Raw genomic sequence first — 27,453 nt, 5'->3', positions numbered from 1 at the left:
CAATTAATGAACTCATTGTAAATAAAAAGAACAGCAAAATGGCCACACATGTATTACATATTCTTTATTCCATGGTGGGTCATTGGGCTTGGCTGTTTTCTTGTAGGTGTATAAAAAGCTTCTGTATTACAGGTAGAAGTAACCTGTGGCTCTCTCAGCTCTGTCGTTAGTCTAGAACGTCCACTATATTCTGCCAGCCAATCAGAATTCAGCAGCACCTAGCGGACTGCCATAGAGTAAGGATGGAATGAATGCTGTTCAATTTCCCACCTATGCTACAGTATTCAGTAGTTAAGAAATGATTGCATAATTTATACAGTGGCTTCCTCCTTAACCAAACCCACACAAGATTTGCATGTATTATAACTCCATTACATGTTCAAGGGGTTTCACAAAAACCAACAATGAACTCTACCTATCTGCTGTAACCACCCTCCAGAAAGTTCTGTAATGTAAACATAACACAGCGGAAAGGCTATAATTTGTCAGATAAAAAAGCTGGGACAGGCTCAGGTCTCTATAGGGGGAATCATAAGAAACAATGTCAGCTTTTGTATTTTCCTTTCTTTGCTGGAAGTTGTCCAGTGGCTTCCAGATATTTGTTGACCATTTCATCTTGGGTATTAGACAAGCAAGGTTGATATTTGCTGTACTCCATTGTGTATTCACCTTTCCCCTAAACAAAAAAAAAGGATTAAAATTAGCTTTAATGAATAGTAAAAGGTTTTAATTTCCTGTAGACTGTGGGCAGTTAAAAGATCTGCAAAATAAACAAATTCACCCCATGCTTGATGTCAGAGACGATGAATAGGGTGGTCACATAACCTGGTAGATAACAGAGGTATAAAGTGTTTTCTATATACTTGGGCCCCAGTTATACTTAACATAGCATAATCTACCTATACTTTGCAGGAATTTGATATACTTATATAGCAGGGCAATAGCAGTGTGTACACAATAAAAATAGCAGCACAGGTGGTGGATGCAGAAAGCTGAACCAGTGGTTGACCAAGTAGCTGTACAGTCTCCGTAATCTCTTAGAGATTCACTGTTAACAAAAACCAAAAAGCACTAGCCCAGTGGATTCCAAACTTGTTCAGCTCAATAAACCCTTATGGTCTCCATAATTTTTTCAAGGCACCCCTAAGCCAAAATAATTACCAAGTAATCCCCCGCCTTGCTTACCACTGGCCCTGGCCGAGGCACCCCTCTGTGAGATCGCCGAGGCACCCCAGGCGCACAGTTTGGGAACCACTGCCCTAGCCTAATCTTTTCCCTAAAACGTTATTTCTGGTTATCAGACATTTCTTTGAGCACAATATGGACAAAAACTACATGGTCTAGTTGGCTTTCAAGATCACAAATATTACAGAAGTGCAACATATTACTTGTAACTATCCAGCCTGGCACTGTTCTTAATATTGAGTCAGTACCACATACATAAAATACATACCTCTGTACAAGATCGCAGTTCACTTGCATAGCCAAACATATCGTTCAGTGGAACCTGCAGAACAAAATAAGATGTCACCATATTGCAGTTTAAATACAATTGAAATCCAATCAGTTTGAGTTTGTACAACGGTCACACTTAGTATTAACTAGATTTACTGTAGTGCGTCAGGGATAGAACATGATGAAACATTTAATAACTTATGAGAGATTTGTGCACTACAACTTGCAATGAGTTCTGTCTGTTAGACATAGACATACTTACATCCGCATAGAGTGTAAAATAGTCCTCTGATCCGTCTTGACCTACAATCACTCCATGTCTGCGGTTAACGCCAGCAATTACAGGCCCTTGGAATTCATTTGGTGCATTGACTTCTACAGACATTATTGGTTCAAGGATAGATATTGTTGCTTGCTCCAAAGCTGTAGTAAGAGATGCCAGATCAGAGTTTAATTTTCTGTTTGTACATTTTAGAATTAAGACATGTTTTAAAAGGTTTGCCTTTGTCTTACTGAAAGGTGAAACAATCAAGAGAATCTCATGAAGAGTTCATATAGCTAGATTGTAATCAGTGCCTTCAGACACTAGAAATTAGGATAGATGGAATTGTGCACACAATAATCTAGAACAGGAGCGATAGCCTCTGCAGAACAAACAACGGAACTTATTCCTAGGCTGGGTACATCTACAGTGCTTTCAGTCGATTATCGGGCCAAGCAAACAATAAACGACCGTTTGGCCCAATATTGCATTAGTGCGTACGCTGGAACCATGAGCGATTATTGTACCAAAGCTCATCGTATCGTTTCACTTGATTTTCAAACCGCACTAAAAATTTAGTTCAACAATGGAACAATGTTGTTCCAATTCTGCAGTGACTGGCAGTGTCCATAGATCTCTATGAAGTGTGCAGTCACAATCCTTTCAGCCGATAGTTATGACAGATGAAGAGCACAGATCTGACGGTAAATCTTGTAAAACGTGTATAGTGTATACACATGAATTGGCATGTTAATTGGGACTTTCAGTCATTGGTAAAATCGTTCCCAATATCGCATCAGGAGATATTTTCTGTAGTGTGTACCCAGCCTTATTCTTAGCCAGATATGAATACCTTGCTTTAAGGCTCCCTCGCCAGCTCTGATAAAGGAGATTTCATTGGAATCCACAATGTGATTGGCACCATCTTCCAGGACAAAGCGTATGCCAGACACCTTGTGTCCAGTAAGAGGACCTTTCTCACAAGCATCAAGGAAACCCTGCAACAAACAGATATGCACCTTATACAAACAGTACTTGCTGATAAATAGCGGAAAGAAGTGGCCTCTTTACACTGACACATGACAAATTAAGTTTAGTAACCAAGTACACATATGTATAATGCTTCACAGAGAAAGCTTCAAATTGTGCAACAAGCTCCACCTAGTGACACTTCGCACTATCCAGAAATTAAGTAACAAGAAATTACACACACACACATTATATATATATATATATATATATATATATATATATATATATATATATATATATATATATTTAGCATTGGACTGGCAAGAACTTAAAATTCAGCTAAATTTGCCTCACTGATGTTTATTCTAATTTGGAAGTTGCTAACTTCTTACTGCCATAAGTGCCTGTCTCGTATATCATTCCAGTTTATAGCACTGCATTCCATAGCAATTTTTATTACTATTTAAACATAATGGGCCTGATTCATTAAGGAAAGTAAAGCCAAAAAAAATTAAAAAATGAGTAACTTTGAACCCTGGCAAAACCATATGTTGCAATGCAAGGGGTGCAAATGAGTTTATTAATTTGCACATAAGGAAAATACTGTCTGTTTTTCCATGTACAATGCAAATACTTGATAGCTTTATTTTTACACAGGCATTAAAAAGTTGCTACAGAACATGTTCTACCAGAACTATAAATCTGTCCTCACATTTTAAAATTTACCTCCCCACAATGCAACATGGTTTTGCCAAGGTTCAAAGTTACTAATTTTTTTTTTTTTTTACTTTACTTTCCTTAATGAATCAGGACGAACGTTTTTATCTCACCCTCCTAACACACAGAAAGGAGGGGGAAGACGTTAACTATTATTAACATTCCAGCTGTATGAGTAGATGGACTTAAAGATTTATATTTTCTGTTTCTAATTCAGCAGATCTCCAGCTTATTTTCTGGTTATATATGGTAGTGTCTGCAGATTCCAGTTAACATATTCTTCCAATATGCATGTGGTTATTTATAATAAAGTTCCATTTGTCTTTGGCTTACTTTCTCCACAGCGGGGACATACTGTTTGGGGACATTTGTTCCTACTGTTCGATCTTCAAATTCCACCTTTGTGTAATTTTCGGCTTCAAGCGGCTCAATAAACCCAGTGACTCTACCATACTGGCCTGATCCTCCAGACTGCTTCTTATGTGTGAAGTCAAACCTGGAGAGGAAGAACAAGAGATTACAGTTCTCCCAAAGCAGATACATGTTACTTCTCCCCATTTACAGGGAATAAAATGCACCTCATACCTTCAAAATACAAAACAGACTAGGTGCACTTCATGCATGAAGGTGTCCAGGAAATGCCAGCGATAATAAAAGATATTAACACACATTAAAATGTAGAGACTTAATTCACATACTTACACTGCAGCACACCTACCTGCACTTCTGATAAACATGTTAGGTACAAGTATATGAAAAATAATGCTTTATGTGGATGTATGATGCATGCTTTGTGATTATTGTCTCTGCTCATTAGAGAATAAGATACATAAGGCAGAAAGTAAGTCTGTATTCTGGGGGGTATAGCAAGAGTGTCGGCTCCTAGAGCAAATGGATAAGGGCCCATCAAGAAATCAACCTCCTAAATAATGCCTACTCTCCCAGAATTCCAGGGAGGCTTCCGAATTTCGGGAAGTCCTCACGAACTCCCGGAAGAGTAGGCAAAACTCCCGAAATTTGGCGAAATTCACAGAAGTGAATGGAGGGGGTGGGGCTTAATTGTGTCATTAAGTCCCGCCCTTCCCTTAAATGCCATGAATTTCCGCTTTTTATAGTGGACTTCTCCTCCGGGGTAGAAATCTTAAAAGTGGGCATGTATGAAATAATGGTTACATTAAGACAAACATTATATCTATATATATCTCTATATCTATCTATCTCTATATCTATCTATCTATCTATATATATAATCTATCTATCTCTATATCTATATCTATATATATATATCTATATCTTGTGTATGCGTGCTCATGTTTTTGTATATATTGCTTTTGATCTTATACATTGCATGCTATAACAGGAGTTTGCATGTTTTATGTTGTATAGGTCCTTGTTATCCAAATGTGTTTTCAGTTGTTGTCTTTAACAGGCCTCATGCCTTCAATAGGCAGCCTGACAGAAAGTTCAAGCGCATATGATAAAACAGGAACATAGAGTTTGACAGCAAAAAAGAGCCTACATGTCCTTTTTTGTGTGTGTTTTTTATATTTTAATCTTAACCATAATTTTGTCCCATGCATTCTTGAATTCTCTTACTATAAGGAATTCACACAACCGCAGAGAGACTACATAGTGGATCTTAGGCTGGGTACACTACAGATTTTTCAGCCGATTATCGGGCCAATCACACAATAAATGAGTGTTCGTCCCGATATCGCATTAGTGTGTACTCTCCAATGATGAACAATTATCATTCCAAGGCTCATCATACTGTTTCATTTGATTTTTAAACTGAACTAAAAATCTTGTTCAACAATGGAATGTTGCTGTTCCAATTTTGCAGTGTGTATGCACTCACGACTGCAGTGTCTTTATGGGCAGAGTCACGATCTTTGCAGCTGATGGTTATGACAGATGAAGAGCACAGATCTGAGGGTAAATTGTGTAAAATGAATCGGCATGCTGATCAGGACTTTTTTTTTATTTCATCGTTGGTAAAATAGTTAAGGATATCGCATCGGGAGAAATTCTGAATAGTGTGTACCCAGCCTTAGTCTTACTCCCAAGGTGTGTCCCCTTTTATTTTTTCAAAATACAGCCTTCCTGACCTTTGTCATCATCATCAGCTATTTATACAGCGCCACTAATTCCGCAAAACTGTACAGAGAACTCGCACACATCAGTCCCTGCGCCATTGGAGCTTACAGTATAAATTCCCTAACATACACACACACACACACAGACCGAGAAGGACAAGGGTCAATTTGATAGCAGCCAATTAACCTACTAGTATGTTTTGTGGAGTATGGGAGGAAACAGGAGCACCCGGAGGAAACCCATGCAAATACGGGGAGAACATACAAACTCCACACGGATAAGGCCATGGTTGGGAATCAAACTCATGACCCCAGTGCTGTGAGGCAGAAGTTGTAAACACTAAGCGTATTAGTAACTTTGATATATTTTAATGTTTCTAGGATATCCCCTCTATCACTTTTCTCCTCTAAGCTGCACTGTTCAGCTCTTGAAGTCTTTCCTGATTAGGTTAGTTATACAACTAGTGCACCATGTAAGTTAAATATCTCTGTACGGTTTGTCCTGACTTTTTGGTTATGGAGATCAGGCCTTCAGACATTGCTGGAAGTGAGGCTTTACCAATGATATACAAAGCGGCAATATATTCCCCTCTTACTATGAGGAAAAACCTCTTCTTATACAACCAAGTTTTCCAGTGGCATTTCCCATGGTTTGCTTACCTTCATACTATCTGAGCCTATAACTCTGCTGTTGTTGACAATACCATCAATTCTGCTTCTAGATTGCTGTCCCCCACATGCAGTATTTTACATTTCATGTATTAATCTTAAGAATCCTCACTTTAGTCCATTCCTCTATTTTCTCCACATCACTGAGCATTTGTTTTACCTCTTCTGGGGTATCAACCCCGCACGATATGTTTACCAGCATTTCATCTACGCTTACACCACTGACTATAGCATTAGGTCCAGCCCTTAGCCAAACCTTTATTCCACTATCTGATGAAAGGATTCTCAGTTTCTGATATCATTTACCGAAGGATAGAAATATATCAAATGTTTAGCAAAGATGTAAATAAGCAATGTCCACTGATCCCCCCCTCTATCCCTTTAGTTACCAAGGCAAAAAAAAACCCACTATATTTGTTTTACATGATTCCCCAGCAAATCCATGCTGTGCATTGGATCTTGTAATTTATTTGACTCTACCTGAAACAAAATACAATGTTTGTCTATTGACAGCGTTTCCATTAATTACCCCGATATTGATTAATCATTACTTATGTTAAGATCCTATGATGTTTTAGTTGGTCCTACAAACCAACATGCTTTGTCTTTAATAATCTTAAATGCTTATTCACAAAGGTTATTTATTCTTATATTTTGAATGTACAACTACATACTTTAATTAAGCTCAAATGAAAGCTAGAACTCTGTAGTCCAATAAACATTTTCCCCTGCAATTTGTGTCTCTTAATGCTATTCCACGAGTCCAAAGTCTCTCTCCCCGTCTAGCAAAGACAAGCTCCTCTCTCCTCCCTTCCTGTGATGTCAGCACTTTGCAGCTTCCTGATTGCTAGCTATACAACTCCTGGCAGTGGTTTTGCAATCTCATTTGTTACAAGACACTGCAGCTCTCGCACACTGTAAGAACACAGCAGATTCATTGAGTTCTCTCAGTCTTACATCTACAGGAATTATGGAACCTATAAACCCAACACATTACCCAGCTTCCAGAGCTGCTGGTGTGGCTGTGAACTACATCAACTACAAACTGGGGGGCCCAAACCGAATTTATGAAGAGCAGCAGGTGACAAGTGCCAGCAAGGAGGTGAGATTAACAGAATGAGGTTTGAGGCCAAGGCACACAACACATATGTATATTAAACTGCAAACCTATATTTCTCTTCACTGTAAAGTATAACTTGTAACACACATGATCATTTATCTAGAAAGCACCAACATATTAGACAGCGCTGTACCATTGTCATGTACATTGTACATGACATGAAACAGAAGGCAATTACGACCCTGTCCATATGAGCTTACAATCTAAGAGGTGAGGAGAACACTTGATACATAAGATAGTGGAATAACAATTCTAGTTGGTAGTGGGGAAAGTGTGTGTGGCTATTGTAAGGCAACAGCATTACCAGCCACCAATATTAGCGCAGCCATGGGGGACTTGCATTTTGTGCAGCTTACGTGGTGTGGTCCGGTTAGGAAATATAACTCAAAAAAGGGAGTTTTCTAATTCACAGGACAAAAGCAGTAAAATAAGTTTATTCCTTTTCTTTGACAGAGCATTGCAGGAGTGGGCACTAAATATCAACTCACATTTAACATAAAAGACTTTGTGAATGAGGTAAGTGAAGAATGTAAGTGATCCTACAGTACACCAACGTGGGCTATGCACTATCTGGCATGTTTTTATTATGCAGCCTACATTATACCAATTCTTAAGACACTGCTGGCTCAATTAAATGGGCGATACAATAAAATGTTCCTATTGGCCAGTCTAACAGATTCAAGTTATACCAGTGAAACCAGTAGTATTAATAACAAATCCACACCTAGGTTTACAGGCTATGCCATCTCCTCCTTGAAACATTATTTATCTAGGGCAGAGCAAGTGATCTATACCAATACACAGACAATATTCAAAATGATTATATCAAAATGCAATCCTTTAATAACTAGGGAATATAGATCTGTACACATGCAATATGGTATTACAGAATAATGAAGATTACAACGGATTTCCTCCTTTAGTCAATAAGCTACTTTCGGCTGTGTCTCAATAGTTTTAAAGAGGTCAGGTCTCCAATAATTTCTTCACATGCACAAAATGCTTGAGAAGAATTGAGTAAGTAGAGCGAGACTCTCTCTCTCTTGATCATTGATGTTGCCCGATAGTGCCTGACATAGCTGTTACTAGGGGCACAGGAAAAAGAATATATGTAACAGAACTTTTTATTAAATAAGTACTTAAGCATTTATGGGATAGGTGTATGTAGGTCCACATTTAAAACACTGGATAATATATACAAGTGTATATTAGACAGAACCTAACCTATTACTTGCACACAATGGAGACATCCAATTTGTTTGCTGAACTAATATGTATGAAAATGTAACCTATCAATTCAGTAGAAATCAGTACCTCAGTGATGTCACAGGTTCCTAGCAAAACGATAGGCTGCAAACTGGTTCAGTCAACAAATTGTCTATAGGCGATTTGTCTACTTTTAATCAGGACTTGCAAACAAAAATATAATCTGGGCTCCCTATTCGCCAGACTGTATTCATCCATCCAACCCAGCGACATGTTCTAAAATGAACCAGACTGATTTTCCAGAATTCAGTATAGAGAGGGCTACAATTCCAACAGGACCCCTAGCAGGCGCTGGCTGGCAACATGCAGCCTAGGGGGTGCAAAGGCGGCCGCATCACGTGACACGCGATGCGGCCGGCCCGAACAGTGGTCACTCTGATCGGCCCGGGGAACAGATGCCCCCCTGCCCAGCCCGCCCCTGCCCCCTAGTATGTTAATCAGGGGGGATCATTTATAGATTGAGGTGGATAGCTTTAGGAACTTGTTCTTTTCTCCCCAGCAATCTCCAATAGCCTGCACTGCAGAGGTCCTGTACTACACAAGTGACCAGCCTCCTAAAGTGACATTCACATTACAGAATGAGCCGCAGAACTACACAGCGACAAAAGACAAAGAATTTTACAACAGAATGAAGAACGTTTCAGAACCACTTGTTGCTAAAGATATTCCAGGTAACCTAATACATTTAAACCATGGAAATGGCAATACAGAAAAGAAGCTGAAATTCCCTCTGATGTTTATTTGCAATGTAAATCTGTAGATAAATTTGGCGAAGTAGCACCAGGTATGGAGCCTGTACGATATTTGTCGCTGGCTGCGGCTGGTTACTCCAAGTGGCAACATTCCACACAGAACACATTCTACAGAATGACAGTTATTGAACGCGTGAAGCAGCTGGTAAGTCCTATAACCTCTATATACTGATCTAGTAAGTTCTGATGTTCTGGTTGTGAGGGAGTGGGGCTAACAGAACAAGTTAACCATTATATACGTCTTAAGATGTGTTTTCAGTTTCAGCTCTGTCACTTCTCTAATGTGCTAGAAGAGATCTGTCAGATAAAGAGACTTCTTTAATAAGATGAAGCAGAAATAGATTTGTGAATATTTCATTAATTAATTCAGTGTTCATTAATCTAAAGTGTACTAGACTGACAAAAGCAAATATATCCCATGCTCAGGTACAGGAAACCAATGCTATATTCATCACAGTGCTGCATAATGTGGGTGCTTTCTAAATACATAACAATAATTGTGAATATACCTCACAAAAATCTGGTACATAAAACATTTGTTGTAGTCGTCTTCTTTTATGGAGTAATTAATTCATGAATGTGAAACCAATGTGACATTACACAATTGTATATTTCCTCACATTTGAACACTGCCACCTCCTTAATTCAGGTGAAGATTAGATTCAGCATTTACAATGTGGTCTGGGAAATCATGATGATCTAGCGGTCTTAGCTCTCCCTGACACTGGGGCGGTATGATAGTTAGTGGTTTGGAGCAGCTGTCTACTTTTGGACAGCTCTGGATATTCTGTCCCCCCCCCCCCCCCACGCAGTCCCAAGCTCTGTAGGCATGTACTGTATATGCACCAGCTCAATGGTCAGGAGCCACAGTCCATGCAGTTAGCTGCTGCATACAACGTACACCCTGGCCCTAGCTGCTTGAATAGCTAGAACAGGTTCAGTGCATAAGACAGTAATAGTAAGATGTAATCACAACTTTAATATCTTAAACACGAACTCCATTCTAGAGAAAAATCATCTGCAAAACAATGACCCTGTCTCTCTGGCACCATCTCAGACTGTTTCTCATGCTGGTTATCTATTAGTCAAAGGCTACGTGACTGATATACTTTTCTTGTGACAGAACCCCTCTAAAGCTGTGCTTGTTTTGTGCAGATCAGACAAGATCATTTCCTGGAATTCTATTTCGATATGCTGATCCATGATATGGTCTCACAGGTAATATTTATACATATATAGTAAGAAAATAAAGAAAAAAAAAAATCATATAAAAATAATAATAATAATTTAGGCATGGGATGTATTTTTAGTAATTTGGAACTCCATACTTAAAATATACTAAGGGCTAGATTTACTAAGCTGCGGGTTTGAAAAAGTGAGGATGTTGCCTATAGCAACCAATCAGATTCTAGCTGTCATTTTGTAGAAGGTACTAAATAAATGAAAGCTAGAATCTGATTGGTTGCTATAGGCAACATCCCCAGTTTTTCAAACCCGCAGCTTAGTAAATCTAGCCCTAAGTAACATTTAAAAGTTACCCCTACCTTTTCCACACTGCCCCTGGCATTTCTCTGTTCATTAAATAGTTTAGCAGTGCTCCTCACAGTGACCATAGAAGGAGACACTTGGTGATGTCTGTGTATATGAGATTATGACCAAGCAGCAGTAATGGTTTATTTTTCTGCTTGCTGGAAAGCTGGTTTCCAGAGAAGAAATTCCATATCTGTACTAGGTTAAGACCAGAAGTATTTTAGCATTCTTTTCTAGTAACAATCCATACAGAATGTAAATTGTCTTACAATGTGTCTGTAAAAGAAGAAATGCAAGTTACAATATCAGGGTACATGTTCTTTTTACTGTTATGCTAGTCACAGACACAGTGATATTGTAGCATGTGGCCCAAAAACCACCACAATGTCTGATTACGTATTTAAATCAATCAAGCAGGTTGGTATACGCATTTGGGAAATGACTGCAGAGAACCACTACTGGTCTGTGTCTGGTCATCTACCCACCACAGTAATTAGCCACAGTCATACCAGAAGTGATCCAGCCCATAGCCCAGAGGGGCTAAACATCCAGGTTTCATCCAAGCCACATGCACATTGGTCCTATTGCTCAGCTGGCCACACACTGGCCAATCCAGCCTTATAGATGGAACTGTGTGATAAACCAGTAGATTTTGCACTGATAAACCTCACCATTGCAGGAAATGATTCCATGGCAAATCGTAACTATATGGGACCCAACAGAAGGATTGAAAATAAAATCTGAAAAGCAGCTACCAAAAAGGAATCCAGATGAGAACAACTGACCTGCAACACCTAAGAAACCAGCAAGAATGTAAAGTGAAATATAACAAATACTACTTACTGCACCGGTTTTTGAAGTGTTTCCCTGAATGCAACTTTAGGTTTGCCTATGGTGCAAGGACAGTCGTATTCCCTTTCCATCCGCTGAGGTGATAACAAAAAAATAAAATAAATAAATAAAAAAATGGACATGAACTTTACAAACAAATAAATATTGTCAATAACCATCATCAAAATGTATTCTTATTTGATTGAATTATTTATATTTAAATTTAGACAACATTTCTTCATACAGGTAAACCAAGGTGACTTCACTAGTCACTAAGACCCCTACTACAGTCTGGAGTTCACTGCAAGCTAATGGCACTCCATGTTGTACGTTTACTTTGTAGTGATGCATCGAATCCTGGATTCAGTTCAGTGTTGGGACCAAATGCAGCCATTGGTCCACAGATTCAAATTCAGCCAAATCCTTTTCAACACTGAACAATTACTTATTGAATACATTCATTAAAGACAACAATTACCTGGCCTTCAGTAACAGAAACAGCAATGTGGTTGTCACTCCCGCAAAGGCTGAGCTGGCAATGCAGGAGGGACGGTCACACTAGCGCAGCACCACTTGCACATCTCCACCCAAAGGCAGGACTAGGGAGCTGTGGGCCCCAGTGCATGGAATGGGGGAGGGGAGAACTGGGCCCCACAGCTTGCTAGTTCCGACCCTCTGCATCTGCCCTGCAGCGGGCTGCATTATGTCCATGGGCCCTGGTGCACTGCACCGCCCGCACCAATCCTAGCTCCGCCAGTCTCCACCCCTCCTTGTTGCCAGGCCAACAGACACCGGGGATAAAACAGCGCACCTGGAAATATTCAGCAGTGGGCACCTCTCATCTCAGATAGAGATATACTATTTGGTATGCGTCTGCAAATTGCCCATGTTGGAGAAAAAGGTTCTGGTTTTTCTTTAAACATGGGGCATTTACTCAGACAAGTAAGGAGTTTTCTGGTTACAAATCAGGTGCATAACAAACTAGAGATGAACTTTATCTTTATTCTTACATATTCAAAGTTCAAAGATTTAGATACTGTTTTTGTTGATTTATTATAACAGGTGGATTTGGTACATCCCTAGTATTTCTGCTTGGAAATAAGCCAGTTGTTATAAAAGCAGATTAGATGTTCATTATTGCAAAGTATACACTCACATACATGTATGTGTGTGTCTAGACAAGTGTATATGTTTGTTTTCGTTAACACAAAGCACCTTTCCCTCCTGATTTCCTGCCAACTGATTCAGTTATTCTGTGCAGCTTTGGTTTTTTTTTGTCTTTTTTAGGGGGAACGGGAGGTGGGATGGACAACACAATAACAACAGTATTTTTTTATCCATTAAAGCTGCAAAACAATTAAATTTCGAAATAGAATGCAAAAGAGATTTCATCTTGATACAAGATAACAGTAACTGCTCGAGATCATGATATTAATGCACCACTATAAACACCAAATCAAGATCACCAATTAAGTGACTGCGTTTGATAAAACGTAGCCACAATGAGCCAATTTTATTAAAAAAATTGATTCACAAGCCATAATCAAGTAGAGATGAAAAAGAATTGGAAGGGGAAATGCTACTTTTTGGTGATTTACAAATCACTAAATCTAGCAATTTTACTAGATTACTAGTGGAATCTAGTAAACATACACGAAAATCTCCATTAATGAACTCACACTGGTTTCAGACATATGAGATATGAGGGAGAGAAAAAAATTAATGAGACAAACAAAACCCTTTCATGCATATACAGAGCTTTGCCATTTATTTCTAAGACCATTCATATCAATTATGCTTCCAGTGTGTGTGTGCTACATGCAGAAAACCATTTGAAATGAATGCTAAAGTTCTACCAAATAATTTTTTTTTTTTTTTTTAAATTAGATATTGTGGCCCTGCAAATTTCTCAGCCAGTCCCAGCATTAATTCCCATGAAAACAGGGAGTGTGGGCTGGGCCCAAAAAACAAACAGGAACCAGTGTGGGGTCCCTGTGCTAGAGGGAACACCAGACCCAGCCTAGGTGGACTGGGACAAGTGTCAATATTTAAAAGGGAAAAGAAGTGCGTGGGTACCCCAATTCATTTGAAAGGAGTTTCTGTATGTAGCACCAGCTGGAAGCCCCACTGAAGCCCCAATGAAATGAATGGGAAAAGCTCATTGGTGAAAATATGTTTCTTCAAATGAATAAAAACCGCCACAATTCACTTGATTTAGGAAAACAAGTTGCTATTTATTAATGTAAATAAAACGAAATAAAGCCTTGAAAAAGACCCCAGTCAGGGGTAGAAACGCGTTGGCTTCTGCTGCGATTCCCGTTGTCCTATTGCTGTTACAAGGAAGGAGTTTGTCCCGCAGTATTTACGATCACTGGCTGGATACCTTCTATGTGATTTGGACTTTGTGGTACAGGCAATATCCTCATTTGTTTGAGGATTTTTATGTTTGTTTTTTATACTATAGCTATATACTATTTATTTTATAAGCACATGATTAATAGAATTAGCTACACGAACACGTTTGGTGTTGAAGATTTACTGGATTTCTCCACCTCTTCTATTGGGAACTTTGGTAGCCTTTACTATTAGGGATACCTATATTGTCAACATATTACACTATAATATTTTGTATTTTTTGTATATATTGTCTGATTAAATAATTGTAAGAAGAACCGATCCTTTTTGCTCTATATGGACATCTTTGAGCGCCTTTGTATGTATTATTTTTATATAAAAAGACATAAAAGTTACCCTTAAGGGCAACCCTGCTGCTCTGAGAACTTGCAGAAAAGCACTCACACTTTAATATTACTTTACATTCCTAAATTATACAGGTATTTTTGTTATTTATTTTTTAACACACCTGTATAAACCATAAATGTCACTAGACTGTAAGTACATATATATATATTCCAGTCACCTGTGCATAAATCTCCAAGTGCAGTTCTCCCATCCCAGAAACGATGGTCTCCTTGCTTTCCGTATCAAAGAACACTCTGAAAGTAGGATCTTCTCGAGTAAACCGATTGATACCTTTAGAAAATTTATCCAAATCATTCTGGTAGTAGAAATAAAATAAATGTATAATTTACCTTTTGTTTCTTTAAACCCCCCCAATACATTATTAACAGTATTCACACATATACCATACAATTAATAGATAAAGAATAATTAAGGAGAACAGCAAATATAAAGATAAAGTGGATGTGGCATCCCCACATATACTATATTCATGAGTTTAAAACATCAGGTAAGGATTAGAAACTCGCACAATAATAGAAACATAACAAGACGGCTGCAGAGTCACAAAGTAACAACTCTTTCTGATTTACATGGGTGGTGGGGTCAGGGCAATGGACAAGACTGAATCTCCTGCCACCCCAGGGGTGGTTATGCAGCCTGTTTATTATACCACAAACGGAATATAGATAAAAAGACAAATTTTAAAACTAAACTGTGCACATCCACAATGACGTGACGTGCACGCCGACAGTAATGTTTGTACACTTAAGGAGGCAGTTGAAAGAGGCACCGCCTCTACAATGTTTATTAGTAAGGCTTACATAATGTAGCCTTAAGCTACTCTATAACTGCCCCCTGAAGTGTAAAGATTACTGTCGGCGTGCACATCCACGTCATTCTGTGCTGCCGGCCTGTTCATTCATCGCACTCACTCCAAGTCACTTTGCTAAACAGTCGTGATTAACAATATATCGCGCTGCTGAGGATCCGCAGTGAAGATGTTGCGGTGAGTCTTGTCGGGGTTACCAGCATCAGGAATAAGAGTACCACTGATGCAAATAACGCCTCTTCCATCATGAATTGATTCAGAAAGTTATGTGATATCAAAAACATGTTACCTTGTTCACCGGCTTTATCGCTACAGAAATGACTGGGTCTGGCACATGGATGGATTCCTGTGATCAGAAACAGATTAGAGAGACATGTAAAGGTACCTAGTTATACACATAATACATGTATGCAACAGGCCAAGGATAATACACATGTATCATTTGCTCATATCCCATGTCTGTCTTCTACTGGTAATGTAGCCCCTCACTTCTTACACACAGTACTCCCTATGCTTACTGCCAGTAGGGAGGGTGGCATATAATGGGATAAATACATTTTCATGCAGAGAATTTACCAGATGGTAAGTAATGCAGCACATACTGGAGTTATGGCTCTGGTAGACACTTCAATTATCCCATGATGAAGAGAGCCCCAAATTGATGTAGAGGTCTTGGTGTTCAAGGATGATTAGAAAACAGATGACGGAAGCAGCAAATACAACTTATCATGATATTTAGGTTATAAAATAATGTGTTCTAACAGTCGACATAGGAATCAATTATACCGGTGTTCTACTATGGTCCGTCATCTCCACTCCACAATGTTTTATTTACATGGCATGAGCACATTACAACTCACCATAGAGAGATTGTCAATGGATTTGCTGGCAAAGGTGTCTCCACTTGCACAATCAATCCCAAACAAAGCACAGATGTCTCCTGCATAGGCCTCTTCCACATCCTTTGTGAGGAGAGGAAACAGAAATCACAAGTTAAACGATGGTTTGGGTGACAGTATTATGAATAAATGTATAGCTGTCTGTTGAAGACTATGGGGCTAAGAACCAAGCCAAACGCTTTTGTTACATCAGATAGTTCTAGTGGTGCATCCAGCACAAAGTGTAATAAGCCACTATTGTCTTGTTAATAATAGGTCAACCGCTAGCACAATTCAGGCAATTTACGTTATTATTGATGCTACATTGTTAGTAGACCATTGACTTTTAGTAAAATGGTCAAAGATAGACCACCTCTTTCACATGTAAATGATTGTGATAGCTAAATTACTATACTTTGAGCAATCTACAATACGTTTTACAAAACAGCACTGTACCTCCATCACGTCAGCATGAAGACGAACCAACCTCTGTACCCGCACTCTCTTGCCAGTCCTTGTATTGTATATGTAGTCACTTTTCTTCAGCATTCCCTGGTACACTCGAACATATGTTAGTTGACCAAAGCGACCAGCCTGCAATAGACAACCCAGGGAGAGCAGTTTAGCGGTTTAGAAGAACAGAACTACTGTTTTGTAACTGGGGACACATGAAAGAATTTAACTCCTGAGGTCAAACCAAATAGGTTAACCTCCCACAAAAAAATCCTGAACAGTAACAAGAAATAAAGGACATTTATACAGCACACTATAACAAGCATATATTTGAAGCCACAAATTAATCAGATAAAAAGTTCTCCAAATGCATTAGTAAATGATGCACAGAAAAGGAATGGTCAGCACAACATAAGTACCAAATACACACAAAATGTATAACCGAGACATCCATGCCAGGGATACTGCCATAGTCAGAAGACAGATTTTTTTTTTTTTTTAGTTGCACAATCTTGCCATAAAAAAAATAAAAAATACTGTACAATAGGCAATTAGTGAAACAAACAAATTGGGCCTAATTTACATTTCAGAGCAAATCCAGCTAAAGGATACACAATTGTACCTGGACAAACCCAAGTTGTGATTCAAGGGGGCCAAATGCAATATCTCTCAAGCAGAGACAATACTGCCTGCACGTAGCATACACGTACTTGGCAGCCTTATTTTTACACTGAAATAAGAGCTGAGCTAGGATGCCCCCCCTCCTTCTAACCTTAACTATTCTTCCACATTTACCCCCCCCCCTTGCAGTGTAACATGGGATCGCCAAGTGCAAAACTGCACCATGTTGGTGGAGTTACTCCTAACTCTAAATGAGTGCACTGTCTGACTGGGTTATGTTTCTTTAACACCCTATGTGGTGCTTACTGAGATAGGGAGGCTTTACCTATACAAGACCCTTGGTCAGGTTAAAGCCACATGCCCTGGGGGTTCAAAGGATTGGTTTGAGTGCCTAATATGTGTTACCCCAAATTGTACTACTTACATAGACTAAGAGACACAGCCAAACACTGACCAACATGTGCTTCAGAGTGAATTTCTTATAAACACCATGGGCCTGATTCATTAAGGAACTTAAATTAAGAAGTTTCTTATTTCAGTCTCCTGGACAAAACCATGTTACAATGCAAGGGGTGAAAATTAGTTTTCTGTTTTGCACATAAGTTAAATACTGACTGTTTTTTCATTTATATTTACTTTAATTTATACACTTACTTCCAGTTTAAACGCCAGTCCAACAAATGGTTGGGAGCCATCCCTGTCAGAGCTCATTAAAATCTTTGAAGATCCCTCTGCAACTCTAGAAAGTAAAACATGTTACATTATTATTAGTGTCCACGTGAAGTAAACAAGGGGAAAGAGATACATTTACATTTTAGGAATCAAGTCCATGTTTCTGAAATAAATAACTCTTGTTTTTCTCTTATTAATAAGAAAGAAGTATATCACAGTAAGAGGTGATGCATTAAGGTATTGCTGGAATTGTACAATAGACAATATAGACAAACCTGCATTATGCAGACATACATCAAACTGTACAATTCGGATCACACATTATAGAACAGTGATGGGTGACAGGCTGCCATTGGCTTGTCAACAGCACATCTGATCAGAGGAGTAGAGTGCAGTCTGCATCACATAATCTTCCTGCACACCGTGTCAAGCAGCACATCTGATCAGAGGAGTAGAGTGCAGTCTTCATCACATGACCTCTCTGCACATTATCTTCAGATGTGGGGGCAGTCTGAAGATAATGTTGATGGGTCATAACTTCTACTGTCTCACAATCAGAGGCATTTTAAACCTTCCTGGATTTCTCTTGGAAGCACATAGAAATAAATCTTATTTTAAGTTAAAAAAAAAACGAAAAGCCAAGCATCTTCCACACTTCCAAACACAAACATAAATTAGTATTATTTATATTTCATAAGGTCCTACAAAAAGCAGCAGCACTGTACAGTTGGGAAGTGGAGCACATTGCGACGGTAGAGGACCAACAGACAGAGTACTGGACATCCAAGCAGCATAAAACTGTACATAAGACGTAATTGACAAGGTCTATAACATGTAAAGAACATGGCGGAATCAAGGTGCAAGGACACAGGTGGACAAGGTGGGAGTAAACAAGATGCATTAGCTACTACTGTATTGCAGGGCTGACACAGTTATCAGCAAAGAGGTACAAATTGAATTCAGATATTTTTAGTCATTTAAATAATACAATTAGTGCTAATATGTGTCCCCTGCAGCTCGGCCAAAGAAGTCCTTGATGACATAACAACTTTGATCTCAAAGACTTCCCTTTAACAATGCAGAAGTGTATTGAGCTGTACACAATACAAAACCTGCCAAACAAATATTCGGGAGGCGAGTGGGGTTATGTTTATTTTAAGATCTTTGAACGCCAAATAGTGAAACATTTTAATACAAGTGGTTTAGGGACAAACAGCTCCTCAGCTCTATAAGACTCACTCTTTATTGAGAATAGCATAGTTTGATACTTCCGATGGGTTTGGAAGATACTCTAACACAGCGTCTAGAAGAAGCTGGACACCTTTATTCTTCAGGGCACTTCCTACCAGCACAGGGGTAAACATCCTCTTCAGAGTGGCTCTTCGGATCGCTTGCTGATGAACAAAGCATTAGTTTAGATTTACACTAGAAATGCAAGAAAACAAAAGAAAATAAAGGCAAGAAATTCACAGCTGAACCATTTCGGTTTTGCAGCCCACCTTTAATTCAGAGGCAGTAGGGATTCTTTCTTCCAAGAACATCTCCCCTAAAATTTCATCAGAATTAGCCACGCTTTCTATCAGCTCCTGCCGTCTATCTGCTACCTCCGCTCTGAACTCCGCTGGAATATCTTCATAGCGCACATGTTGCCTGAAAGAACATTAAGTGCTTTGTCTCAAGACGCTGTAACAAGCACAACAATAACACAGTAACACACAGAAACTATGAAATACACATACCCAAACTCTCCATCAAAATACACGGCACGTTCATCCACAAGGTCTAGAATTCCTTTAAAGTTACCCTCAAGTCCCATAGGAATCTGGACAAAGGCTGCATTATGGTTTAATTTAGACCTGATATAAACGAAAACAAAAACTTGTTGATTGATGTGCTGCAATTACTAGATTTTGACTTTGATCTTTTACAGCGAGTACAGAATGCTGACTTACTTCAGCTGCTGCACCGCCCGAACGGGATTAGAGCCCTGTCTGTCCAATTTATTGATGAATGTTAGGAAAGGCACATTGTATCGCTTCATTTGTCTGTTCACAGTCATGGTCTGGCACTGCACTGCTCCAACTGCACACAAAACAAGTACAGCCCCATCCAATACTCTCAGGGCTCGTTCCACTTCAATAGTGAAGTCCACATGTCCTGAGATATTAGATAACACAGTATTCAATAAAAATAAAAAAAATTATGTAAGATAACACTATGCAATTATATATAATTAGATTCAAATAAGCATCTAATATATCAATGGACAAAAAAATGCAGATAAAACAAAGAGGACATAAGCTGGGAACACTCAAAGGTGTTATTAATAATCTATGTTTTCCAATACGCAAACACTAAATCCATGAACTGAACCCCTATCTTTAAACATAGGACTCAATAGGTCCTGGTTGTAGGGGCGATTTAGAAATGTGCCCTGACAATGGAGCTTACCCTCCTTCCCTCCTCCCTAGTATGTACGGGCAGCATAGTGGCCTAGTGGTTAGCACTTCTGCCTCACAGTGCTGGGGTCACGAGTTTGATTCCCAACCATGGCCTTATCTGTGTGGAGTTTGTATGTTCTCCCCGTGTTTGCGTGGGTTTCCTCCGGATGCTCCAGTTTCCTCCCACACTCCAAAAACATACTGGTAGGTTAATTGGCTGCTATCAAAATTGACCCTAGTCTCTCTCTCTACCCCCATTGTGTGTGTGTGTGTGTGTGTGTGTGTGTGTATGTTAGGGAATTTATACTGTAAGCTCCAATGGGGCAGGGACTGATGTGAGTGAGTTCTCTGTACAGCGCTGCGGAATTCGTTTAGTTAGCCATTAGAACAGATTTTTGGTGATCACAGTTGTAAAGCACAGAGTTAGAATATGCTGTGCTGTTACTGTAGCCGGAGCTGTAATCTGTATCCTTCGGAAACCCAGATGACGTGTGTCTAAGGGGGCTGATCCGTGCAGGTGTAAAGTGTATGATATAGAAAAGTTGGGTTATTTATATGCTGAGCATTATTAGGTTATGACATACATCATCACGCCTCTAAAAATGTTTGTACAAACTGAATAATTGTTTCATACAGGATTGATGACTTCCAACTTTTGAGGACGTTTATCTGGGCCTGCTCTAGGGCTCATTAACACATATGTACTGAGGAAAAGGGTAAAAACACATGTAAATCAACGGAATTTAGACACGTTTACAATGTGCGGTGCTTTTACCAACACAATCTAGAACACTGAACGTGTGTGATGACTCATAAGAAATAGTTTGTGCTTCCAAATAGGGCGTTCAAATTTTATAACAAAATAGTGTAAACGAGCCGACAAGGAATCATGCATCCTATATTAATGTGCTTTTCAGCTGATAGTGGCTAAACAGCACATTAACAGTGAGAAGGTGTGAACTAGGCCTTAATATAAGATATGTGAAAGGTTAATTCATGCACCATAGATTAGCAGAACTATACATATTACTGTACTTCCATTTTAAAGACAGTTTTCAGAAAAACAATTATAATTAGGCTCTCTATCGCTTTTCAATGGGTAGTAAACAATATAAAGGTTGTTTTGAGGACAAGTTTGTGTAATACTGCCAACTGAAAACAATATACCATATACATATAAATAACAGCAGCATGGAATATCATATTATTGTTCTTATTGTTGTGGAGAATAAAATAGAAAAAACAGCATACACAAATCCAAAGTTAAACATACAAGTGAGAAGTACTAAGCATATTAGGCTGCCATGAGATAGATAGATAGATAGATAGATAGATAGATATCTTAGTCTGTACTGAAGTATGGATATTTTACACCTGTGTTCTCTTTACTGGGACATGGCACTGTACCTGGTGTGTCAATGATGTTGATGTTTGTGTTTTTCCACATGGTATAGGTGGCAGCAGACTGAATGGTGATACCTCTCTGGCGCTCCAATTCCATTGAATCCATAACAGCACCGACACCATCCTTACCTTTCACCTGAAACACAAATGGAATAACACCACAGTGCATGTTAAATATATTGTAGCTTCCATAGGAAAGCTTGACAACATTGCACAAGCAATAAGGCCATCATACGTAAATCTACTCATTTCCTTTGTGCTCTCTTTGTATGACCTGATTGATATCGTCTCTGACTTCATACTGTCTATATAGCTACTAAACTCATTTCAGCAGCTGAGAACACCTCCTCGTGTGCTTAGCCCATATGATGACATTATCATGAAGTTTCAAGTCTTAAATTATTCTAACAATGTGGATTGGAAAGATAATAATGATCAGTTTTCCATATTATCCATGTTGCTTGAATAATTAACAATCCTAAACTTCCTTTCAGCATAATTGTGTCCTTTTTCAGAAAAGCTCAGAAAAGTTTTGAAGACTCACCTCACATCTATTGCTTAATATGCTGTGTGCAACTTTCACTATCTGATTGTATGCTAAAAAAAAATATATAGAATTAAGTGATTATGAATATTTAAAAGTGAATAGGTCAACATTTTTTAACTTATTCACCTATTCCTAACCACTGTGGACACTGAGTGAGAAGCACATCAAGGGAACATTTATGAAGACTGTGCTATATGTAACCGCATAGAAAAATATAAGATTCTGTAACTTTTTTCAAACAGTTTAGAAAACGAAAGCAATCATCTGATTGATTTGTTTGCTATTGGTAACACCATTTGTTCTACAAACATAACTAGCAAATCAAATTATAACATTTTTGCCTAGTTGTTGGGAAGTGAGCAGGTCAAGGCACATGATGACATGAGAGGAGTCATCACAGCAAAACCAGAAAAACAGTTTTCATAAATATCCCACATAAGATGTACACCTGCCCATTGGCCTTGAAACGGAAATGCCATGTTTATTAGAGTTGTCATATCTCACCTCGTGCATCTGCGCTATACGGCCAGTGTAGTAAAGAATACGCTCAGTCACTGTTGTTTTGCCAGAATCAATGTGGGCCGAGATTCCTATGTTGCGAATCCTTTCATTGGGAACTATTCCAGAGGAGCAATGCCGGCAGAGGTTCAGAAGCAGCTGCAAGAGATAGACAAGTCATATTACCTATTGCAAAACAAAGACCATTGGTTTTCCCGAAACATACACAGGTAGTGTACAATAAGATGGAAACACATTGGTAAATAAGGGACATCAAGCATATTGAAAGCAAGGGCTGCCACACAGGTGTTGCTCCATGCATTGATTCAACAAATCACATCCCAGCATGGTCAGCATCATATATAAGACTGCTGGACTGGTTGTGTATAACTATGGCTGCAAGGCAAGACCTAAATTGCTCTGAAAGAGGGGTGATTTTTGGGATGTGTCTGGAAGGATTATCAGTGACCAGATCAGCTCAATTTGCTAATGTTTCAGAAGCGTCAATGGCTAAGAAATTCTAAGGGGAAAACCATCCTCAGCAACAGGAAACAGATCGGGAGATGAATGCATTAATTGGAAGGTGAACTGCAGATCAACTGACTGTAAAGCTCAATCTGAGGCATAGGCAGCCAGGTTCATTGGACTAATAAGTGGGGAAAGAAGGTGATAATTGCATATTAATGATCTTTAACTAACTACAAACAGACTAATGCATAAGTGGTGCCAACCTCAGACCTCTAGCACCAGTATGGGGAGATTCAGTTCAGCACAATGTGTCTCTGGAACAGTTTACGGAGACACTGCGCCGATGTTGCTGCAAAAAAGATTCCTTACCGTAATAATGGTACGGAGTGGATCATCTTCACCAAATGTTTCAGCAGGAAGACACACAATCTTCCAGGATGACAGAGCATGAGTTGTTACCCAATGGTTTGATAGGAATAACACTAATGTCATAGCTTTCTCAGTCTCCAAATATGAACCAAATTAAGCATTTATGAGATATTTTGGAACAACATTTTCCACTACCATTAACCAGGAATCCGTTGAATTCAGCGGTGTAACAAGAGAGCACTAGGCCACATAGAAGAATCTGTGAGGGAGGAGCAGCAATACTTGCGCTCTGCTCCAGAGCATGTGCACCATTTGGACTTTCAATTCTGTGACCAGTATTGCCAGGCCCCTCTCACATCATGGGCTGATCCGGTATTAGTTACGGCACTGGTCAAGTGATGTTCTTGTGGAAGAACAGTGCTGTATCCCTCCTGTACATGACCAGACTTTGGAAAACTCCATGCCGCATACAAACTGCATTGGCCCAACATCCTATTAAATAACTTTATATCAGTATTTCCATTTTTTGTTCCCTACCTGTGTATTATAAATACCTGAGTACACATTAGAATACCTATCATTGGGGGTACTGAAAAGGCTATAAAGGCACAGTGAAGAAGCAGACAGCCGTCATTCTACTATAGGTCCCAGCATGTGACCCAAGAATTACCAGCATGCTGAGGCTTGTAGTTCTACAACTGGTAGAGCTCAACAGACTGCCTACTAATTCCTGTATAATATCGCCGGTATAATGTTTTATGAGATCTCCTCTCACCTGATTTCTAGCAGCCACCTTGGTGTGACATGACAGCCGCCGACCGATCACCGATGCCACCCGCAGAAGACGCATCGTTCCTCAGATCCCTGTGAAAGTCACGCTGATCTCTGTACAGTGACAAAAAAACACTTCCGGGAGTCAGGAAAGCCGGCAAAGGTCACACCAGTGACTTCCGGTGAGTGGAACGCACGGTCAATGATCCCGGATGTATTGCCGTGCACTTAGTAAAACGCTTCTTCTACAATACCGACCTATTCCCATAGGTGTCATGTATTTCTGTCATAGGCTGTAGTTTCTCCACAACGTATACTTATCGGGGCGACCTAAGAAACACAGACAAATCGTTCATTGACCTTGAGGTTGTCACCGACAGCCAGGTAGGGCTGTACGGAGGTTGTGTCACTTAGCGCCCTCTAGCGAGCATGCCTTGTTTTGCTGCTGAATTGAAGATGAATGCCACTATACTAGGACAAGTTTAGGGCGGCAGTGGTAAAGTTGCAGGCTTGCAGCATAGAGTGATCAGTCGGTATAGTATAAATGTGGTGAGCACCTAAGGCATATCATCTCATAGAGCTTGTTGCAGAGTTAGCAAAATTGTTGTAAATTGCGCTACAAAATAACACACACACAAAAACAGAGTATTTCCATATGCAAACCTGTACACATTTTGAGGTGTGTCCGGCTCCACATCAGCAGAACAGCCCAGTTTAATCCAAGTCATTGTCATCAATTTGTATTTTCACCTGTCCTTTAGCAGGTGCAAAAGATAAGCCACCAAAAATGTGTGTATCATACTGTGGAGTTTTACACAAATTTGATCAATTTTGGGTGGAATGGGGGCTAATTTTGAATCAGTATTATTTACCATTAGTGTAATTATTGGGAACAAACTCAACCCATGTAAATCAATAAGACCAGTTATTCTAATAAACCTCAAATATTGCTCTAGAATTTCGTTAATTTCCAAAATCTCAGGATTTTGGCCAAAACATGTACCCTACTAGCTTAGACTATTTCTTGGGGGAACCAATATAAATGAAACATTTCATTGGGACATTCTGGAAAAAACAATTTACTATGACTCAACCAAAAAAAATTGGTAAATTTAGGATGAAGTTCATTGAAATGTGTGTTCAGGGTTTACCAAGAATGAGAAACAGCATTCGACATCCTGCAGAACATTGATGGAAGGCCTTGTTTTGTGCACAGGTTGTAGAAGCTGTTTGCAGCAGATCTCTTCAATTTTTTTTTTCCCCTCAATCATGTTCCGGCTAGGATCTTACAAATCTGGGGCCCACGATGGCTTAGTGGTTAGTACTTCTGCCTCGCAGCACTGGGGTCATGAGTGCAATTTCCATCCATGGTCTTATCTGTGTTGAGTTTGTATGTTCTCCCTGTGTTTGCATGGGTTTCCTCCAGGTGCTCCAGTTTCCTCCCACATTCCAAAAACATACTGGTAGGTTAATTGGCTGCTATAAAATTGACCCTAGTCTCTGTCTGTCTATGTGTGTGTGTATGTTCGAGAATTTAGACTGTAAGCTCCAATGGGGCAGGGACTGATGTGAGTGAGTACAGCGCTGCGGAATTAGTAGCGCTATGTAAGACTTATCACCAGATAAGAAATAGACCCCCTAGTAGTTAAGGAATGAGGGGATGGTAGATGAAAATATCTAGATTGATTGCAGTTTATTTTCGTCTGTTTGGAATAGGGCCTTCAGAATTGTAAATGGTGAGGTTTTATTGTAAAGTGTAAATATAACCTCTCTTTCCCTGCGACAAATGTCTCTTCCTATACAGCCCATTATGCTACTGTCATTTATCACCGTTTGACTACATTGCTTGCTGACATTCATCTAATTTAAAACTTTAACTCCAAAGTCCATTGTCTTTTGTGTTATTGTAATATTTCATGCCTCCTAGCAAATTCAAACAAATAATGGGGAACACTTACGATTGGTTATAATAAAACACATTTTATTTTGCGCACATAAACATGTGCACACCCATCAATGACATAAGCATAGCACACTATAGAAAGCTGCAAACATTAGTAAAAACTGAAACACAATATAAACCGGTATTTAAGTCCAAGTATGAATATTTGGGAGGTGCAGCATTTACCATTTATTCTGCCTTACGCATATGTTTTCTTTATCCTACATCTATTAAAATTATTATTATTTTTGATTAAATAAAATGCTTAGCGGCTGATATCCCTTATTTCACTTAAGCTCTTCTATTCATTTAACTACTTTGAATGATTGACATCTGCAAACGGGTGGCAACCATAACACACTCCAGGTGCACATATCTACCTTACCAGGACATCTGTCCCAGACACTGCAGAACCCGCAATCCTTCTGGGCTAAAAGGAGTGCAACTACAAGCCGACCCACAGGGTCGGTACTTGGACCCAGACTATAGCCGACTCCTGGAAGAGAGGCGAGTTCAGCGTGCCACTAGCATAATATGCGCCCAAACCGCTGCCAGTTGACTGCACTACGTTTTCCGGCAACTTGCTATTAAGGGTCTCCACCAGCAACGCCAGGAATACCAGGGACTGGACATCGGTCCCTGTCACGAACGCGCTCCCAGCTGCCGTGACGTTGGGGTGTTTGCTGTATGAGGTCACACACGATTTCAGCCCGCAGTCTCTCTCACCTATCACACAGGTTCTTAGACCTACGGAATCGCCCCCAAACACAGCGCTCTCACACCCCCAGACACTTCAGGTACAGCCACCACCTATTGGGTACGGGCAATAGGACCCCAATATACTATCCCACACTGGCACACAGGCTTCTAGTTCCACAAACTAGCAAGACTCCCACCAGCACACACAGGGTTAACTCTTCACACCTCCAGACTGTTACACAAATGTACATACAAGCACACACAGCTTGTTAATCAAATGTATCAACAAATCACACACTGGCATTCCAAGGGTTTACCTGGACGAGCAATCTCCTCTACAAAGGCTATGGATTATTTAGAGTATCAAGGACGCAACTTATTAAATTTTAGATTTAATATACAAAAGGTACAGGGCATTCAGATAAAAAGAAAAATAAGGAATAAACAAA

At 39.4% G+C, this 27,453-nt stretch overlaps 2 protein-coding genes across 2 annotated transcripts in view; one reads left to right on the top strand and one right to left on the bottom strand.

The window, feature by feature from the left end:
- The window catches only part of LOC142143845 (ovocalyxin-32-like), a 46,957-nt gene extending 35,100 nt beyond the window's left edge, over positions 1-11,857 (top strand). Inside the window, exons 7-12 of the mRNA XM_075202056.1 lie at positions 7,123-7,273; positions 7,745-7,807; positions 9,057-9,228; positions 9,318-9,454; positions 10,465-10,527; positions 11,519-11,857. Coding sequence (XP_075058157.1) covers positions 7,123-7,273; positions 7,745-7,807; positions 9,057-9,228; positions 9,318-9,454; positions 10,465-10,527; positions 11,519-11,623 — 691 coding nt within the window. The 3' untranslated portion in view covers positions 11,624-11,857. The remainder of the gene's footprint in view (positions 1-7,122; positions 7,274-7,744; positions 7,808-9,056; positions 9,229-9,317; positions 9,455-10,464; positions 10,528-11,518) is intronic.
- On the bottom strand, positions 50-24,752 carry GFM1 (G elongation factor mitochondrial 1). Its single transcript, XM_075202055.1, has 18 exons — positions 24,368-24,752; positions 22,762-22,914; positions 21,714-21,846; positions 19,818-20,022; positions 19,605-19,721; positions 19,365-19,515; positions 19,105-19,259; positions 17,848-17,932; positions 16,576-16,713; positions 16,102-16,203; positions 15,531-15,587; positions 14,591-14,728; positions 11,683-11,765; positions 3,740-3,902; positions 2,571-2,715; positions 1,718-1,878; positions 1,454-1,507; positions 50-676 (listed from the first exon to the last, which is right to left on the bottom strand). The coding sequence occupies exons 1-18, from the start codon at positions 24,440-24,442 to the stop codon at positions 545-547; spliced, it is 2,247 nt and encodes a 748-aa protein (XP_075058156.1). The 5' UTR covers positions 24,443-24,752; the 3' UTR covers positions 50-544.
- Positions 24,753-27,453: the final 2,701 nt, after the last annotated feature.

Source organism: Mixophyes fleayi, chromosome 3, assembly GCF_038048845.1.
Source record: "Mixophyes fleayi isolate aMixFle1 chromosome 3, aMixFle1.hap1, whole genome shotgun sequence".
Taxonomy (NCBI): domain Eukaryota; kingdom Metazoa; phylum Chordata; class Amphibia; order Anura; family Limnodynastidae; genus Mixophyes; species Mixophyes fleayi.
The sequence above is the reverse complement of the archived record's forward strand: the minus strand, read 5'-3'. Positions and strand labels throughout refer to the sequence as shown.

Coding starts and splice junctions, on each gene's coding strand:
- GFM1 (XM_075202055.1), bottom strand. CDS start 24,442: ATGCGTCTTCTGCGGGTGGCATCGGTGATCGGTCGGCGGCTGTCATGT. Junction 2,716..3,739: donor ATGTCCCCGCTGTGGAGAAA/GTAAGCCAAAGA, acceptor TGTTTGTTGCAG/GGTTTCCTTGATGCTTGTGA. Junction 1,879..2,570: donor CGAGGGAGCCTTAAAGCAAG/GTATTCATATCT, acceptor CTCTTACTACAG/CTTTGGAGCAAGCAACAATA.